Here is an 18,710-nt window from a genome sequence, read left to right on the forward strand (position 1 = left end):
GCAGTGAGAGGAAGCACCTACCAGGCACATGGGTAGCTCTCGACAATGTTATGTTGAGTGAGAAAAGTAGAAAATAGAATAAGATTTAAAATACTTATTTAGTTAAAACAGATACTCTCAAACAACATTACATAAGGCAGATGTATATTTAAGAACATATAAACAATGAACAGATATCTCTGGGAGAGGCGGGTGGTGACAGGCAAAGAGGGGAAGTCATGGGGATGGTCAGGAGACAGGCCAACGAACGGACCTCTGCCCCAAGGTTCAGGTATTCTATAAAGGAGTCTGTTGTAACTTTCTCGTTGAAAGTGCTTAGACTACTGTAATCAGTTCCAGTAATCATTCCCAATCTTGGCCACACATTTTAGTTATCTTAGAAGAACCTAAAAATGGTTCAAAACAAAACAAAATAAAACACGATTTTCTAGACCAAGCCACAACGTTTCTGGCTTCATTGGACCATGAAGGGACTCAGGCAGTGATGTGTGCTAGAATTTCCCAGGGGTTCCATTGTGTAGCCAGGGATGAGAACCATTGAGTTAAATTTCTTGAGGGGAAAAAAAACTGTGTGGCAAGTGATCACTGCCACGTGAAAAGGACACCATTCAGTATTCAGAACTGCCTTTTCTTTTTCCGTTAGGTTATCAGCTCAATTCAGCTGAATGTGTGGATATCCGCTTGAAGAGGGTGGTTCCTGACCATTACTGCCATTACTACCCTGAAAACGTAAAACCAAAACCCAAGCTGAAGGAGTGCAGCATGGACCCTTGCCCATCAAGGTTTGCATAATTACCTGTGGGTTTTGCTCTAAAAAGAAATAAATCAACTGTGGCTGAGACTGATCAGTCTTTGCAGTGACCTTTGCACCATGTGACGTTGAACACATGCCAGTGGCCCTATCTGTGTTTGTAACCTTGCTCAGCAGGGACTAGGCTCACCAGCTCACTGGTCTGGGGCTCTCCCGTCTGGTCGTGTGTGTGCGCTTGGATACTTGCCCCTTTGTCACGAACCCCTTTGAGTATCTCCTGCATACACAATAGGAAAGATCTCTTCGTCCAAGTATGAGGTCCTGTCCATCTGCTAGTCATAAATATCTTGAACTCATCATTTTCACTTTTAAACTGGGTCACCCATTACCACGTTTTGACTTTTGAAGTGTTCACATTAAATTCGGTATAAATGATGCATTGTGCAAGGAAGTAAAAAGTTTTAATGCCAAAGCAGAAAAGCTATGCATAAACTATCCCTGTTGCATAATTTAGTACCTGCTGACTTGGATTGCCTGGGGAAGTTTCCTGGCTTTACTACAGTATCTTAAAATAACAGCACAATATCAAGTCCCAGAATCCCCCCGACATCTGCCAGCTGGCTGCGGCAGAAGTGTGCAAGTGGAAAAGGAAGCATTCTCAGTGGATTTCATTTCCTATCACTGAACTGCCCATTTCCTGTAATCCCAGGTGAACATAATTATTAATAGAGACCTTTTCAAAGGACAAATTCTATGAAATAAAGTTTTTCTGAATATTCTTACTAATATGATAGTGTGTTAATATCATTAATATATTATATCCAAAAAATATTTTAGATGATAAAAAATAGATTTATCTAAATTAAGAAACACTCTTTCCTTCCACTAGTTTCTGTATTTTCATATAACCGGGGATGGCATGTGCTGGAAATGTTCCCAAAAATCAAAAAGTTGGTGGCTGAGCTTTTAGGAAGAGTTCCCAACACTTTGCATAAATAGTTTTCAATCTGAAAGAGCTCTGTCTTTTGGGATGTCAAGTCTATATTGGTCAAACTAATAAATATGTTAATTGATTGAGAAATGACATTGTCCCAATTATTTCATTTGTAGTGATGGGTTTAAAGAGATCATGCCCTATGACCACTTCCAGCCTCTCCCTCGGTGAGTTACGTGTTTGCTTTTTTCCATTCTGCAGTTAGCTCTAAGTAGTTTGCAAGGAATTGTGAAAGATCTGTGGCAGTAGTCTGAAACGTAAGAGGGATAGATATTAGATCCTTTACAGAGAGCTAAGGGAAAGCAGACTTCAACTCCATAATAAGGAAGATCTGTCTAAGAATTAGGGGGTCACCTGGGTGACTCAGTGGTTGAGCATCTGCCTTTGGCTCAGGTGGTGATCCCAGGATCCTGGGATCGAGTCCTGCATTGGGCTCCCTGCAAGGAGCCTGCTTCTCCCTCTGCCTGTGTCTCTGCCTCTCTCTGTGTGTCTCTCATGAATAAATAAATAAAGTCTTTACAAAAAAGAATTAGGTGGAATATGCTCCCTCAAACAGCGACATTTCCCATTACTGGAGGTGTTAATACAGCTTGGGTAACTGGCTAGTACAGAGGGAGCTCAGGCATTGCAGTTGGTCAGGAAATGTGAATTCCCTTTTACACCCAGGTGACTAGTTTCTGACCTTCAGTTTCTGTTATTCTCTAGTAGTATTATCTGTATTTATAATGGAGAGACAGTTTAAAGAATCCTTTCATACCCTCCATTTTAACCAATGTGATTCTCAGAATGGCCCTGGGAAGGGGCACAAGGGCAGGTATAGTATTCCCTCAGGATCAGAGGAGTGAAGTACCCGTTACTGTGGACTGTGTGTGGCACTCAAGATAGAAGTCTCATGACTCCAAGCCCTGTGTGCTTTCAGCTGAACCACACCTGGCATCCATCACCTTTGTAAGCTTGAAACAAAAAGCAAATGACAAATAATGTATTTTTATTTGTTTGCTTTTGAGCTGGGAACATAATCCTTGGACTGCGTGCTCGGTGTCCTGTGGAGGTGGGATTCAGAGGCGGAGCTTCGTGTGTGTGGAGGAGTCCATGCATGGAGAGATACTCCAGGTGGAAGAATGGAAGTGTATGTATGCTCCCAAACCCAAGGTCATGCAGACCTGCAACCTGTTTGACTGCCCCAAGTGGATCGCCATGGAGTGGTCTCAGGTAAGATTTGAGGACAGGACACTTTTAATTAAACCTCAGACTTTAATCAAGGTGTTGTTGATCCTTTTTTCACATACCCCCTAAAAGATGTTTGCAAAATTATATACCCCTTCACATATATTTAGGTTGATATCTAAAAGTTTTTAAAAATATTTTATTTATTCATTTATTTGAGGGGGGAGGAGCAGAGGGAGAGGAACAAGCAGACTCCTCACCCAGCACGGAGTCCATTGTGGGGCTTGTCCCAGGACCCTGAGATCATAACCTAAGCCAAAACCAAGAGTTGGTTGCTTAACTGCTGATCCACCCAGGTGCCCTGACATTTAAAATTTTTGTGTAAGTTTAAATAATAAGTATCAAAAGACTGTCATTTCTAACATGTTGAGAATGCTGGCATTTTAAAAATAAAAGTGTTATGGCTAAAAAATGTGTCCAGCAGAATGTAAATGCCATGTTAATTTCTACCCTTGCCATCTTTCCCTTAAAAAAAAAACACATGGAGAAGTTCTTCTTGAACAATTTGGATAGTTTACATTTTTTCCCCCTTGAACTCACATTTTCAGTCTACTCTCCCCATAGAAATTTATCTTAATATAAAGTACCTTTATGCTTTATAGTCTTTTTTATTTGTTAAACTCTTACTTTTCTCCAAGAAAATATGTATGGTGATGGAAATTAATTAATTTTATTTGAAATAAATTTATTTTATTTTCCTGTGGCCATTAGGCTTTACGTATTAGAAATAATAAATAGATTTCAAATTTTGGTAAACAATTTTGTCAATCTTTCTAGAAAATGAGGGGGCCTTGAAAAAATAGTCCATTGCCAGAATGAGAGATGGGTTCAGCAGTAATTTTATTCTTAATTTTTAACTGCAGATTTCTTGTTTTGTTTTGTTTTGTTTTGTTTTGTTTTGTTTTGTTTTGTTTTGTATGTACACACCAGGAAACCTTGTTCACATAAATAAGTAGCCTGAGGTGGGAGGATTTTATTATAGTAAGATTTTCAGTTATTGAATTCCTGAGTGATGTACCAAAAACCACATTATGATCCTATCATCAGAAATCAAGATTTTTAACTCTATAACCTGCAGAACTTGTTTTCAGCTCTTACAAGTCTCATCTACATGTTTTGTGTTGGCTTTAGAGCTTTTATAGCACTCCTGCCAACACACCCGTATCAATATCATGACTTTATCGTCACTCATAGTTTCAAACAAAAGGTTGTTAACCAAATCATCTCATTTACCTTTCTTGGCTTTTGATACTTTTCATTTCTTTACAAAAATTAAATACATTCTCAGTAATAAGAATCTGCTATCATTACAGATATATTCAGCTCCAAAGAGGGGTTCTGGAAACATAAATACTGACAGCATTGTTGGAATAAATGTCCAGCTTCCTGAAGAGGAGGAATAGGAGGAGGCAATACTCCTTTGGATTGACCACTTCTGCTATAGTTATACCTTATAATCATACCATTTTCTTTATCTTTGGGCAGAATTTTTGTTTCTTTCTTGGCCAGTATGCAACAGCCTCTCAGTGTCATATATATTTCAAGTAGATAAATCTTGAGGTTGGGGAGTCAGTTTCCCAGAAATAGGGTCTAATGTCAAACCTCACTCAGTTGATTAGAATATTTGTTCAGTGGTCATAAGAGTGGGGTGATTGATCAGAATTTGATTTTTTAATTAATAGTTTAAAAAAGCTTTTCTTTTCCATTCTCACAACTTACTTTGGATAATGTCATAAAAATTTTAAATCAAATTTGAGAAAACTTCTATCAGGTTTCTCTCATATTTGAGCAGAAAGATTTCAGGGCATTTCAGATTTTCTTGTGCTGTGGCCTCATCTAAAATACCTTTCAAATGGAGAATTGGAAGGATGCCTTGCAAAAGAGGGGCCCTGAAACATAAGAATCACTGAAAATCAGCTTCTAGCCCCTTCTTTACATGTTTGTCTGACAGGCTTTTTTGCTTAATATTCATGTAAATGAGTGGCTCTTCTTGGCATGAGTCATTAACACCTTTGTGGGTCTGTTCACGAGCAAGACTTTCACTGGCCTCTCATTTCTTCGTTCAAGTGCACAGTGACTTGCGGCCGAGGGTTACGTTACCGTGTTGTTCTGTGTATCAATCACCGTGGGCAGCATGTTGGCGGATGCAACCCACAACTGAAGTTACACATTAAAGAGGAATGTATCATTCCCATCCCATGTTATAAACCAAAAGGTAAGTTTGTGGTATGGAAAACAAATGTGTTTTCCAATATTGTAGCATTTACATTCAACTTAGTTTCTTAAAAAATGGTTTCACCTGTAGATGGCAATAGACCCGTCCACCTATGTAAAGAAGCTGGACCGATGTGTTTAAGTGATCTGGGGGGATGCAGGGTGAAAGTGAGCTGGTATTGACTCAGTACATAGAGAGGGGCTCCTATCTGTCTGGGCTTACACTAATGTTTCTTGGTGTGACAAGAATTACAATAATTTGGTGTAATCCCTGCTTTGAAGAAAAAGAAGCAGGGTGAATGGGAAGAGAAAAAGGTTGGTGTAGAAATGGAGAAGAAGAATAAAGAGGAAGAGGAGGAGGAAATTTCCCCTAGGGTTCTCAGTCTTTGTTCTCACAGTATTTTATACATCCTCTTCGTCATGTGTCCTGTTGCCTACTATGGAATGAATGAAGACTTTCAGCTCCCAATCTAGACCTATAGATACTTCTAGAGTTTCTTTTGTTGTTCCTATTTGTTCCACATGAATTAGCAGAAATGGGTAGCATCCAGGGGCAGGAAGCCTTGGTATCATCTCTCAGATATATGTTCCTCTCTATACAGGATTATTTCCGAATATTTTTGTGAGGTCATCTTTCCAACCCTTATGACAAGTATTTCCTTTCTGAAAATAAGAGAGGGATTATTCCCACCTGTTAGTGCCAAGAAGTCTTCCTTAACATCTTAGAAAGAATAGTAAAATTCTCCTTCATTATTTCAGGGTTCATTGTCCATACAAATAGCCTCATAATCAACCATTGGGCAAATATTGATTTACTGTGTCTGCTTTCCAGAAAAATCATTGGCTGCCATGGAAAGGACAAATCCTGGTTATATAACTTCATCAGGGAAGTCTTGCCTCCTTCCTTATACAGTTGATGGTGCTGTCATAGCCACGTTCTTAGTGTCTGTGATTTCTCTGCAGCAGTCCAAAATTATTTCCTTTCTTCTCTCATAACTACTATTTCTTCATATCTTAGGGAGACTTCATGGACAGAAGGGAGCATGCATCTTGCTCCTGCATGATGGTTGTAATTGGTAATGAGTGCCCTCAGGAACTACAACAATCAAATTTTAAGTAAACCAAAGCACAGATTCTCCTCCTCCCAACTTTCTAAACAGCTATGTTATTTGATTTTCTCTAGTGATTTCTTTACTCAAGGGCAACTAGAATTTGTGGCAAAAGAAAGCAAGCTGATAGGCTTGAAGTAAGAGCTTTAATATGTAAATAACAGAGATTGGTGTTAGTTTGCAAAAGGCATTTTTTTTTAATAAAAAGGCATTTTTATGTTCACTTGGAGAACATGCTCAACTGTGCTGTGGGATCATCTGGTTGTATTTGGATAATGTGTTAATTAAAAAAATATATATGACAGAAATGCCTTGTTCACTCCAGAAGCTGCTTCATGTCCTGTGCTAAAAGACTCAGCTTGCATTCGCAAAGCATGACTGCTTTATTGATGAAACATTCAGCAAACAATGATCATGTATCCAACTCCCTTAAGCTTGTTGTTTATGTTCCTTTTTTCTTAGAAAAAAGTCCAGTGGAAGCTAAATTACCTTGGCTGAAACAAGCACAAGAAGTAGAAGAGACCAGAATAGCAACAGAAGAACCAACGTGAGTCCAGGGCCATTTATGGGAGTAATCAGGGCATAGCCAGTTAACATGATATATGTAAGTTTTGTACTCACTGGAGTACAATGATACATTTCAAATCCAAATGACCTGAATTTTCAGACTCTAGAGAGCTTGAGCTGGCTAGAATTCTTCTTTATTTCGCAATTCAGCAGTCCCACTTTGGCAGTATTGGTGAGAAGCACATAAAAGAACAGTGTTTGTTAACTCAAAGCAGACCCAGTGGTCTGTTACAATTAAGAGATTGAGGATAATTCCTCAATCTCGATTAACACTTATGATTTGACCAAGGACCATGACAATATTATACAAATAAATCAATCGTTCCATGGTTAAGACAAGGCCATTCTCTGTAAAATCAGTTCAGTTGAAATGTATCAGGGTGGCCTGAGGAATTATAAGGAGAAATCCCAGAGCTGCTACGGTATGGAGCAGTGGAAAGAATATGGCTCTGCGCATCTCAGAGTCTAGAACCACCACTTTTAACAATGTGACCTTAGACAAATCTTTAATTTTTCTGTGTCTCATCCTGTAAACGAGCAAGTGGGATTTGATTTCTCCACGGTCCATTGCAACTCAAAAATCCAGTGATGTCCATCCATGTGTGATTTGGCAAATCTGGAGTGTAATGGTGTCAGTGGAAATTGAGAATCAAGAGCAAAGCAAATCAAAGAAACTTCTGGATACAGAGAGATCTAAAGATCTAAAGAGAGCACGGAATCAAAGGTGCTCTGAGATGTTTCATCCAGGAGTCTAGAAGAACAATAGCACCAATGATAGATTCAAGTAATTGGACAGGACAGATGATTCCCTGTCAGACACATTAAGTCTGTGGTGCTGATAGGCTATTTACCAAGAGGGCATTCACAGAGTGTTGTAGGAGGAAGGATCTCAAAGGCAATATGGCCATTTTCCGCTCGGAGCAGGCATTTCTTCTTCAAAACCTTCAGTGACATTCAGAGCTCCCTGCGAGGAGAGACCGCTCATTTTTCTGTTGAACAACCTGACTTATATGCAGGACTTTTCTCTGGTTGAGCTAAATACACCTCCTTCAAATTTTTGCTTTCTAAAACAGAAAAACAAAACAGAAAACAACCCACATCTATGCCCCATCCTCTGTGACAGGTTTTCACAAATTTGAAGAAAACTGGATCCCAAGAGTGTGGTCTTTCCCAAGCTCATCACTCTTTGCCTTTTCTAGTGGTTTTCATGTGTTGTTTTTAGGTCTCTTACCAACCTCATTGCTGTTTTCAGAAGACGCTCATTTGTCAACGTCCCTTCCAACTGGGGTCCCTCCCAGTGAACCCCAGGGGAATGTGGATTACTTCTCTTTGAGAAGGCACCATGCCTCAAGTGATATGAGCCAAGAGAATTGGAGGGTCCCATTTAGGACACGCATAGAACTTTTCCACATGGACTAGAGAGGAGTTCTGTGCTCATGACTGTAGCATAGTGATCTAGAGGAGGGGGGACGCAAGAACTGGGTGATGCAGGAGAAGGAGTAGTAAGCAGAGGGAAGAGGAGACCCAATGAAGGACCGCAGTGGTACAGACCAAAGCATTAAAGTTTTAAGAAAGGGTGTAGATCTAGAAAGCTGAGGGAAAATGATGCAGTCCAAGAAAACGCTGTCTAGATGGACAAGAGAGTCTTTTCCAGTTAATTTTAGAGTAGTATTGTTCAGAGGGTAGAGAAGTAAACATTACAGAGATTTAAGACACGAATTCCCAATTAGAAGGAGGTAAGTATTTGAGTACCGAAAAAGGAGTGAATATTGGTAGGAAAGTTGATGGAAAGAAGTGGTTCTCTGGATGTTTGATTTGTTATTGTTTTTTTATTTGAAGTGAGGATGGCCTTAAATATATTTAAAAAATAATAAAGTTTGTAGATGAGTCAGTTAACATGTCTACACTTTCCAACTGTACAGGAAGGGTGTTGGGCTCAATACTACTGGAACCTTCTCCCTGCTCTGATCTCCTGTGATTCTGTAAGGGAAGAAAGAGATTAGAGATAGCTGAAAGGGAGTGTGCAGTTGTCACACAAGGAAGGTTTAGAGTTTTCATCTAGAATAATGTATCCTACCTGGATCTTCTGTCCCCAGAACACAACTAGATTATAATTGCTACTCCTCCTGTGCGTCCTCTCTTGGTTAATGGGGTTGCTGTCCAGTTCCCCAAATCACAAGCCTGGGGTCATTCTTGCCTCTCTCTCTCTCTCTCTCTCTCTCTCTCTCTCTCATTCTTCCCTAATATGTAGTTAACTACTGGTTGTGGCAACCATATCCACTAAAATCCGTCTCCATTCCAGCTCCTTCTCTCTGTTCCTACTACCATCCTGTCCAGGTCCTGAACTCACTTCCCGGGACACTTGCAACAGCCTTCTGATTCACTTTCCATGCAGTCCCCTCAAACCCAGATATCCCACAACTCCTGGACAAAGTCTAGCAAAGGCACAAATCTGATTCTTTCTTTCCAACATCGAGACTATCCCAGTGGTTCCCCATCTCCCAAAGATTTACACTCATTCCCAGGGCCAAGCAGACTTAGTGGGTAGGGGGTGGGGGCATCACCCTTCTGGGTTCCCAGCCTCATCCCTGAGCTCTTCCTTGCTTTGCCTTGAGTGGGATCTCCAGCCACATTGAACTGTTGGTTGTGCCTTGCCTATAAGAGGTTGCCACTAACCTCTACACCCCCCCATTTTAATATTTTTCTTAATTCAAGTATAGCTGACACAATGTTACATTAGTTTCTGATGTACCACACAGTGATTCTACAAGTTTCTACATTTTGCTATGCTCACCACAAGCGTAGCTACTACCATCTAAGACCACACAAAGCTGTTGCCATACCACTGACTATACTCATTACGCTATGCCTTTCATCCCCGTGACTTACTCATCCCACCACCCCTTTAATCATGCTCACTTCTCTGTTGGGAAGGGATGCCACCTGGCTAAGTCTTTTTTTAAAGCTTTTTTATTATAGAAAGTGTCAAACTTCTATGAAAGAGGAGAGAATAGTATAATGAACCCCGTGTGTCCATCATTTGGCTTCAGTTACCAGGGCCACTCTTGTTCCTCCTGTGCCACCAACACTGAAGCAAAACTCCAGACAGCATGGCACTTCATTTATCAATATTTCAGGATGTGCCTCTAAAGAAGAAGGACCACTACTTTTCTTCCTCCTCCTCCTCCTCCTCCTTCCCCTTCTTTTCTTTCTTCTCCTTCATAACCATAATACCATTTTAAAGTCTAACTGTCAAATCACTTCCACCAGAATCACCTGTGGTGCTACTGAAATGCAGATCTCTGGGCCCCATAGGGTGGACACTGTTGTAGGGAGGGGGGCTTAGTCACTGGCATTTTTGGGGGGCCCCGCCAGATACCTTTTTTTGTGTGTGTGGTAAAATATCCATAACAAAATAGGTGAAGGGGTTGAAGAGGTACAGACTTCCAGTTATAAAATAAATAAATCACGGGGATGAAAAGTGCAGCATAGGGAATACAGTCCATAGTATTTCATCACTTTGTATGGTGACAGGTGGTGATGACCCACCTATCGTGAGGATCATTTTGTAATGTATAAAAATACCAACTCACTCTGGTGTGCACCTGAAATGGATAGAATATCATGTGTAAGTTGTGGTTTGATTTAAAAAATTACCATTTTAACCATTTTTAAGGGCACAGTTTAGCAGCATTAAGTACATGCTGACATGGTTGTGCAGCCAGCACCACCACCCACCTCCAGAACTGCTTCATCTCCCCCAACATAGACTCTGTCCCCATTAGCACTGGCTCCCCGTTTCCCCCTAGCCCTCCCCCCAGCCCCTGGCACCTCCCTTCTGCTTTCCATCTCTGTGAATTTGTCACCAGCATTTTTAGCAAATGCCCCAGGTGACTTGGGAGGGTGCATCCGAGTTTGGGAACCACTGGATCGGGTAGTCCACAGGGTCCCTTTCATGGTCTGAAGATCCTGTTCATTTTATTGAACTGGAAGGGACAAGATCATGTAAGCTGCATGAGTCCAGGCTCTATTCCTTCCAAACCTGCTCTTAATGTTAGCCTACCTGACTTTGCAGCTGGTTTCCTGCTCCCCTTATTCCCCTTTCCTCCAGAAAGACACCACTCTTTTCTCTCCAGCATGGAAGACTGAGCCCACAGCACCTGTTCCCAGTCCATGCGGCCCCCTCCTCCCTGCTTCCTCTGCCTCTCTCCCTCTGTGGTCTCTATGCAATTTTCCTTTATAATTCACGCTGCTGGCAGATTCTGGCCTGTTCCTGGCTGTCTAGTGTGAAGTTTATAGTTTCCTCCTACCACTTCTGACTCTATTCATTCCCTCAATTTCCAAACAAAACCGCAACATACCTCAGCTTCCAGTTCATCCTTCTATAACCACTGTCTTTTGTGGTTTGGGGATGCTTGCTTGTTGACAATGAAGGAGAAGGTGAACGCAGCTATATTTCAGATCCCTCGAGGAAAGCCTGCCAAACCTGCATGGAGAAGATAAATATTTCTACCTCTGTGGTTTACCATAGCTGGAGCTCTGAATTTACACAGAGAGTGGATGTTCAAAAGCTTTTCTTTTTTTTTTTTAATTAGGAAAATAAAAATTATAGCTTATAAAGCTAAGCCAAGAGAACTGCAATTTTGACCTTTCTTAGCTTTCAGCTGTGGAATGTGTTGACGGTTGATATGGTTTATCGTTGTTTTAAGAGGCCTTCCCTAGAGACTTCCCCATTTCTTTGGGATTTTTCATGCTTCTGCAGCTATGTTGCCCTTTCTCCCATTTTTCATAGGTGAAAACCAAGGAAACAGGACAAGTTTAGAGCACTTTGGATGTTTTCTTCTCTGCTATTTTAGCTTCTCCATTTGTGGGAGCTGTATTTGCTAAAATCAAATTATGTCTTCTTTCAGACACCTATTTTTCTCACATTGGTACTAACAGCTAATATTGAGGATTTTGTTTGTGCCGGAGGTCTATGTGGATTGACTCGCTTAATTCCAACAATTTAATTCCAACACCGCATGAGGAGGTGTTATTGTTACCCTCACTTTAGGGCTGAAGACACCAAGGCACAGAAAGATCAGGGAATTGTCCAGCATTTCAGTGCTGTTAAGCAGTAGACGGTGATTCTCTGGCATGTGATTCTAGGAAGAGCTCCAGTTTTACATTAGGTAACCTGAATTCAAGCTTCACCCATTCTTAGGTTGGTCTAATAAGGTAGGCAGAGAATTTAATGGTTGTCTTACCATACTGAGAGGTCTAGGAAGCAGGGGTAGTAGCTTCCTGGGAGAGATGGTGTGTGGACTAAGGTACTGAGATGTGCACGAGTGTCAGAAGAGCAGCCTGTCTAGTATTTGGGATTGCATGCCGGCCAGCTGGCCTATGGGGGCTGTGCCTGGCTGCTGAAGTCCTGAGTGTGGAGAGAAGCCTAGAAGATACAGAGCTGGTGGTGGCAGCAAAGATATAGCTGGTAACATAAGCAAGTCTTGGAGGTTCTTCAGGGTTCACTAAGGAATTTGGACTTTATTTTGAAGGCAGTGAGAGGATTTTAACTAGTCATGTCATCCTGATTATGTTTTAGAAAGATCTTTCTGGCTGTCTGTAGCTTGTTTCTGATCACTCACCATGATTCAAAAAACAAAACAAAACAAACTGCATCAAATCTCAAATTGCACATCTCTGATTGTCTAGATGGGATGCATTTGCTGGGGTGGAATTACTGGGCCGGAAGACAGGCACATAGAAGGCATTGAGTTTCTATGGTCCACTTGCACATGGATGTTTTGCAGCATGGCACTATACCTGTATTTCCTCTTCCTTATGCTTTTCTTAATCATGTTTCTTTCCTCTAGCTTGCTTTATTAAGAAGACAGTATATATTACTTACCACATACAAACTGTGTGTAAGTGACTGTTTATATTATGGGTAAGAGTCCGGGGAGTCAGAAGTTATATGTGGATTTTGGACCGTGGGCTGGTGGAAGGAGGAAGCGGTCTTACCTCTAAACCCTGAAGTTGTTCAAGGGTCAACTGTACTTTGAACGTTTTCATGGTTTATATGTGACTCTGATCCCTGGGGATTGTGGTATGTGGCATCAGTCGTTCTCTCCCAAATTATTACCAAATCACTCCAGCACTGGATAGTGGATAATTTGTACTGTCCTCTCTGATTCCCAGTTGCCTTCGCTGGGTAAACAGAGGACTCCATCACCAGTCTCCTACTATAGGAATTACTGTCACGTTTTAGTACATTTTTCTCAGGCTGTGTAAATGCTGTGTAATTGTTATTCCTTTTAAGCGTACCCTTGACTATCCTCACCTAACTTCCCATAAAACTTGAGAGTTGTCTTGTCTGTTTCCAATCTCTCTATGCCACACACAAAAAACATGGATCAGAACTGCATTCATTTGCTAAATTAATAAAGTGGGAGGGACAAACATTTTACAGTTTGGAGTCTTCCCATTCAGAGGTGTGTGCTGCTATCTCTGGTGTCTGGGGTTAGAATCCCCTCAGTATTTTGTGGTTTTAATCAAGTGGCCTGCACTTGCTTACAGAGTTTTTATTCACAAGCTCAATTTTCATACACATGTTAAGCTTCAGTTGTTTTTCATCTACAGTCAGGAAAATAATGGTACTTGTCTGTAAGGTTGTTGTGAAGATTATATTCAAGTAATGCATGTACCGTCCTTAGCACCAGCGCCTGGCAGCCGATGCCGGCAAGAAGTGTTGGCTGAATTCTGGAAAACCAGGTAATTTTAGGATAGATATATAGATAGACAGGGACTATTTTACTGCACTATGATTTTTTTTCCTAAAAATCTTCAAATAACTTTACTCTTTCCCATCAGTGTCAAGTCATAATCAAAGAATAATGTCATCTTTTCTTTCCTAAAATGTATACTGGCCTTTTACATTTTCCTATCCCATTTCTTTATTCCTTACACTTTTTACATTTCTGAGGACAGTTTGTTTGTATCTTCTATAGATTTTGAGATTTGAGTCTTTGTATTTTAATAGGATAGTTTAATTCCTTTAAATTTATCATTGCTGAAATTCTGGCCTCTATTTTAAGTGTTTCTTGTTTCTGATTTTCTAGAAGGTGTGTGTTTCCTTTTCTGAAAAATTCGATTTGCTAACATATAGTACATCATTAATTTCAGACATATATTCTCTTGATTTGTTTTCTCCAATGACAGAGCAATCCTTTGTAATTTCATCCTTTTCTATGTTTTTTTTTATCATAAACACCCCATTTCTGTTGATATTTTCATCTTTAAAATGAGTGGGTGGACATAGCTTGCTTTATTACCAAGCTATTTCAAAGTTCCTGATTAAAAAAAAAATTTATCCAGGTTAGAAAATTCAAAGCTTTTAAATTTCTATGGCTGCTCTGACAATTCACTGTAAACCAAGTGGTTTAATACATGTTTTCTAGCCCAGCAGATTCAGCCGGGTCCCCTGTGCTAGGTCCCACCAAGCCAAAATCAGGGTGTCTGTAGCCCGAGCACCTCTCTGGGGACCCTGGTGGGAGAATCTGCTTCCAGGCTAATTCAGATAGTTGGCAGAATTCAGTTGGGTGCAGTTGTAGAATTGAAACTTCCACTTCCGGGCAGCCCTAGTGGCGCAGCAGTTTAACGCTGCCTATAGCCCAGGGCGTGATCCTAGAGACCTGGGATCGAGTCCCGCGTCGGCTCCCTGCATGGAGCCTGCTTCTCCCTCTGCCTGTGTCTCTGCCTCTCTCTCTCTCTCTGAATAAATAAATAAAATCTTAAAAAAAAGAAAGTTCCACTTCCTTGCTAGCTGTTTGCTGAGAATTGTTCTCAACTTCCAGAGGCTGCCTTCATGCCTTGGCTCCTGGCCCCTTCCATCTCTGAGCCAGCAACAGCAGGTTGAGTGCCCTTCATGTTCTGAATCTCTCTTGCTCTTTTCTTGCATCTCTTTAACTTCAGCCAGAGATGTTTCTCTGTTTTTAAGGACTCATGTGATTAGATTATCCTGCTAGGACAGTTTCCTTATCCTGAGGTCCATAATCTTAACCACATCTGCAAAATTCCTTTTGCCATGCAGTATAACCTAGTTATAAGTTCTAGGGACTAGGGTATAAGCATTTGGGGTGGCCACTATCCTGCCTGAAACTCTAGGTTTTTATGCTCATCATTTTTTTTATCACTTTTTCCTGGAAGACAGTGTGCCTTTCCAAGCTGTATTTTAGACACTCTTTTTTTCTTTTTACATATTTTAGTTCTGAACACTTTTTCTGTTGGTTACATGTTAGAACCTCTACTTGCAGAATCCACGTATCTTCAATATCGGATTTTTTAGTTTCTCTCTCATTTTGTCTCTAAAAACTGCCATTTAAAGAAATCCATTTTGGGGTCACCTGGGTGGCTCAGTCAGTTAAGTGTCTGACTCTTGATTTTTGGCTCAGGTCATGGTCTCAGGGTCATGGGATGTTGGGATCTGTGCTCAGTGCAAAGTCTGCTTAAGATTCCCTTCCTTTCCCTCTGCCTGTCCTTGCATTTGTGCTCATGCTCTGTCTCTCTCTTTCTCAAATAAATAAATCTTCTAAAAATTAAAAAAATTAAAAAATAAACAATCCATTTTGGAGAAGTGTGATTTATATACAGTAAGCTGTGTCTATTTAAAATGATGCATCTTATCAGGTGGAGACAGCCCTGTAGCTCCCACCTCGGGCATGACACGGAACCTTTCCATTACCCCAGAAAGTCCCTTCTGCAGCCTGTCCATCCCCTCCACCCCTCCAATTGCTCCAAAAGCTTCGCCCTCTCAGTACTGCATGCACTTCCAAGTCCTGCCTCTGTGTCATCAATTTGATCATCAGCCCTGTTTCTTCTGCGTTTTCCAGGTTTTAAATTCCTGATGAGATTTGTAACCATGTCCTTAGGTTTCACAGTTTATTTCTTCAGCCCCATAGTTTTCCATTTTATTCTGTCATTTTTATCATCTCGTGTCTAAACTCTCATGGTAGTGAAGTGCTATTCTAAGTTCTTCTGTTGTTTACAGATGTAGGGAACGTGCCCTGTTTCTCTGGTTGCGTTTGGCGTAGACATGGCACTCCAGATGTTTTCATGTGGCTCTGCTCCATTTTTGTATCCTTAAATTTTTTTTTCTGTGAAGGAAAAAAACAAGATTCAGAACTGCATGAACACTGTAATATCTTTTGTTTAAATTAGCAATAATAAATGAAAAAATTTAAAAATCCACAGAAGAAACTCATGCTCATTTATGCATAAAGTGTGAGGTTACCCCCCTCCCCTGAAATCACTCATGGCTAATTTGGACAGCTCTTGCATCTGGTTTTTAAGAGGACCCTTAAAAGGACCTCTGAAAACCAACCTGAAACATACAGGGTGCCTTAGGAAAGCACTGGATGCAACCATCATTTGCCCTGTTGGGAAATGAGGTGAGCCTTCTTGCCTACCCTGTAATCTATCAGGGTTATGGATCACAAAAGACACAGGAGTCTAGTCTGAATGAAAAAAATCTACTTCCATTAAAGCAAAATCCCAAATTTTAAGTTTTTATTACTAAGGAGAGAAGGGGGAAAAATAGTGTCCCTTAAAGTACAGTATGCACACATTTAGAAAATTCATAACTTTTAAAGCTACAAACAAAAAATTGAAGCCCCCTTTTTATATACACTAGACCCTAACACATGTGATTGCTTCCAGAAAAAAGAAATTATACATAAATCAGCATATATAGACATATGTGTTATAAATATATAGTTACATAGCATATATACTATATATGTGTCTGTATACCTTTCTGTGTGTATTTATGCAAAAGATCATAGTATATAAACTACCCCAAACTTACTTCATTTAACTGTATCCAAAAGGAGACTATTCCTGCTCAATTAATATAGACCCACCTCCTTAAAAAAAAGAGAGACTATTTATTTTAGAGAGAGAGAACATGAGTAAGGGTGGGGCAGAGGGAGAGAGAATCTCAGGCAGACTCCCTGTTGAGTAGGGAGCCTGACAGGGGCAGTTCAATCTCATGACCCTGAGATCATGACCTGAGCCAAAACCAAGAGTTTAATCAAGTGTTTCAATTCAATCAATTTATTCAAGTGTTTTCATTCCAGTTCTCCTGGGGAAACAGCAAGGAAAGAAAAATATTGTGCAAATATTATTACAGTACAACTCCATCCTGGGAAGTTGGGAGAGCCCTCTCCTGGCCTAGGAAGGTTAGGAGAGGGAGTTCCCCACTAACAGTTTTCAACACAATAAACAAAATTTGAAGGGTTTCCTGATAGCTCTTTACTGGGCTCATACACAGCAATGGTGTTTCATTCTGCTGATTGGAATGTGCTCTTGTGGACAACTGTGATGTCTTGTCCAGGGAGAGAAGGTTGGAGGACTCAAGAGACTCTTGTTACCTTTTGAACATTAAGCCTTGGACCTACATCTTAATCACTTTCTGAAGTGACTTAGCACATTATCCTGCAGAGAAAGGTCTGTATTCACTTAAACTTAGGAAATGATGCACACCATATTCCCCTCTTAGCATTTATGGTATGTGTTCATATATCATAGTCTTTAGGAGAGTTTGTAGTAAATTAACCCGTTTAACATGACTGCACCCACAATTCCCCAGACTTATTCTATTACTGAGCTCTTCCTTGTCTGTCACTTGAGAATGTCTCATGATGTAAGTTGCTTCAGGATATCTTAAATACTTATGTCCCTACTGAACTTATGCTTTTAAATTCAGTATAGGAATCAGTAAACATCTTCTGCAAAGCCCCAGATAGTAAATATTTTAGGCTTTACAGGCCAAATTGTCTCTGTTGCAGATACTTAGCTCTGCCATATAGCACAAAAGCAGTCTTAAACAATAGGCAACTAAGTGACCATGGCTGTATTTTTATAAATCTGTAGTTATGGAAACTTCAATAGAATTTTATGCCATTCACAAAAATATTATCCTTTCCCCCCACCCTAGATAAATAGGTATTTAAAGCCATCAAAATCATTCTTGGATAGTAGGCTGTAAAGAAACAGGTGGGCTAGAATTGACCTGTAGGCCATAGGTTGACAACCTCTGATTCAGTAGATAATAATTCAGGATCAGAAATAAATACTTTATTCAGCTAGATTGTGAAATACCTAAGGTATTTTCAAGAAGATGAAGTTCAGTGTATTTATGTAAATAGGAAAGAATATGAAAGCTTTGTCTACACTGCAGAAAACATTTGTTATCCTGTAGCTTAGCCCCTAAAAATTGAGGGTTTAATAAAACCTTGCCAGTTAAAGGATAAGCCTGATAAAGATTAGATGAATAAATATTGGTGAAAAAGCTCCATAATATAAAAGAAATCAGATTAGAAATTATCCAGGAATGATTTATTTATTACCAAATTTGAAAAAACTAATATATTTTTTAAAAATTTATTTGTTTATTTGAGGGAGAGAGAGACAGACAGCCTGTGGGGAGGGGCAAAAGCAGAGGGAGAGAAGCAGACTAAGTGTGGAGCTGGATGTGGGACTGGATTTCATGACCCTGAGATCATGACCAGAGCCAAAACCAAGAGTCAGATGCTTAACCAATCGAGCCACGCGGGTGCCCCCTAATTTTGATGATATTATGCAAGGGTCATAGCACAGAACTTGAGTCATAAAGTGGATGAAAACATTCAGTATATCTTTAGGGAAAATTCTGTTGCTAATAAGATTTGAAAATTTGCTAACAACATAATTGAGCATCAGTAAAGGTATGGCATTTCCAATGTTCTGAACTCCCTCAGAATGAAGTTACTTTTTCTCTTCGGAGCATGCATGTCACCTTTGTGATGCATATGTAATGGTTGTTTGTCCTCCC

The 18,710-nt window shown here is 40.2% G+C and overlaps 1 protein-coding gene across 3 annotated transcripts in view; it reads left to right on the plus strand.

Moving 5' to 3' along the window:
- The window catches only part of ADAMTSL3 (ADAMTS like 3), a 338,402-nt gene that overhangs the window by 202,338 nt on the left and 117,354 nt on the right, over positions 1-18,710 (plus strand). For all 3 annotated transcript variants that reach the window (XM_072801596.1, XM_072801608.1, XM_072801605.1), the window contains exons 11-15: positions 644-782; positions 1,862-1,912; positions 2,753-2,957; positions 5,040-5,187; positions 6,758-6,842. In XM_072801596.1, coding sequence (XP_072657697.1) covers positions 644-782; positions 1,862-1,912; positions 2,753-2,957; positions 5,040-5,187; positions 6,758-6,842 — 628 coding nt within the window. The remainder of the gene's footprint in view (positions 1-643; positions 783-1,861; positions 1,913-2,752; positions 2,958-5,039; positions 5,188-6,757; positions 6,843-18,710) is intronic.

The sequence above is a fragment of the Canis lupus genome, chromosome 2, assembly GCF_048164855.1.
Source record: "Canis lupus baileyi chromosome 2, mCanLup2.hap1, whole genome shotgun sequence".
NCBI lineage: Eukaryota > Metazoa > Chordata > Mammalia > Carnivora > Canidae > Canis > Canis lupus.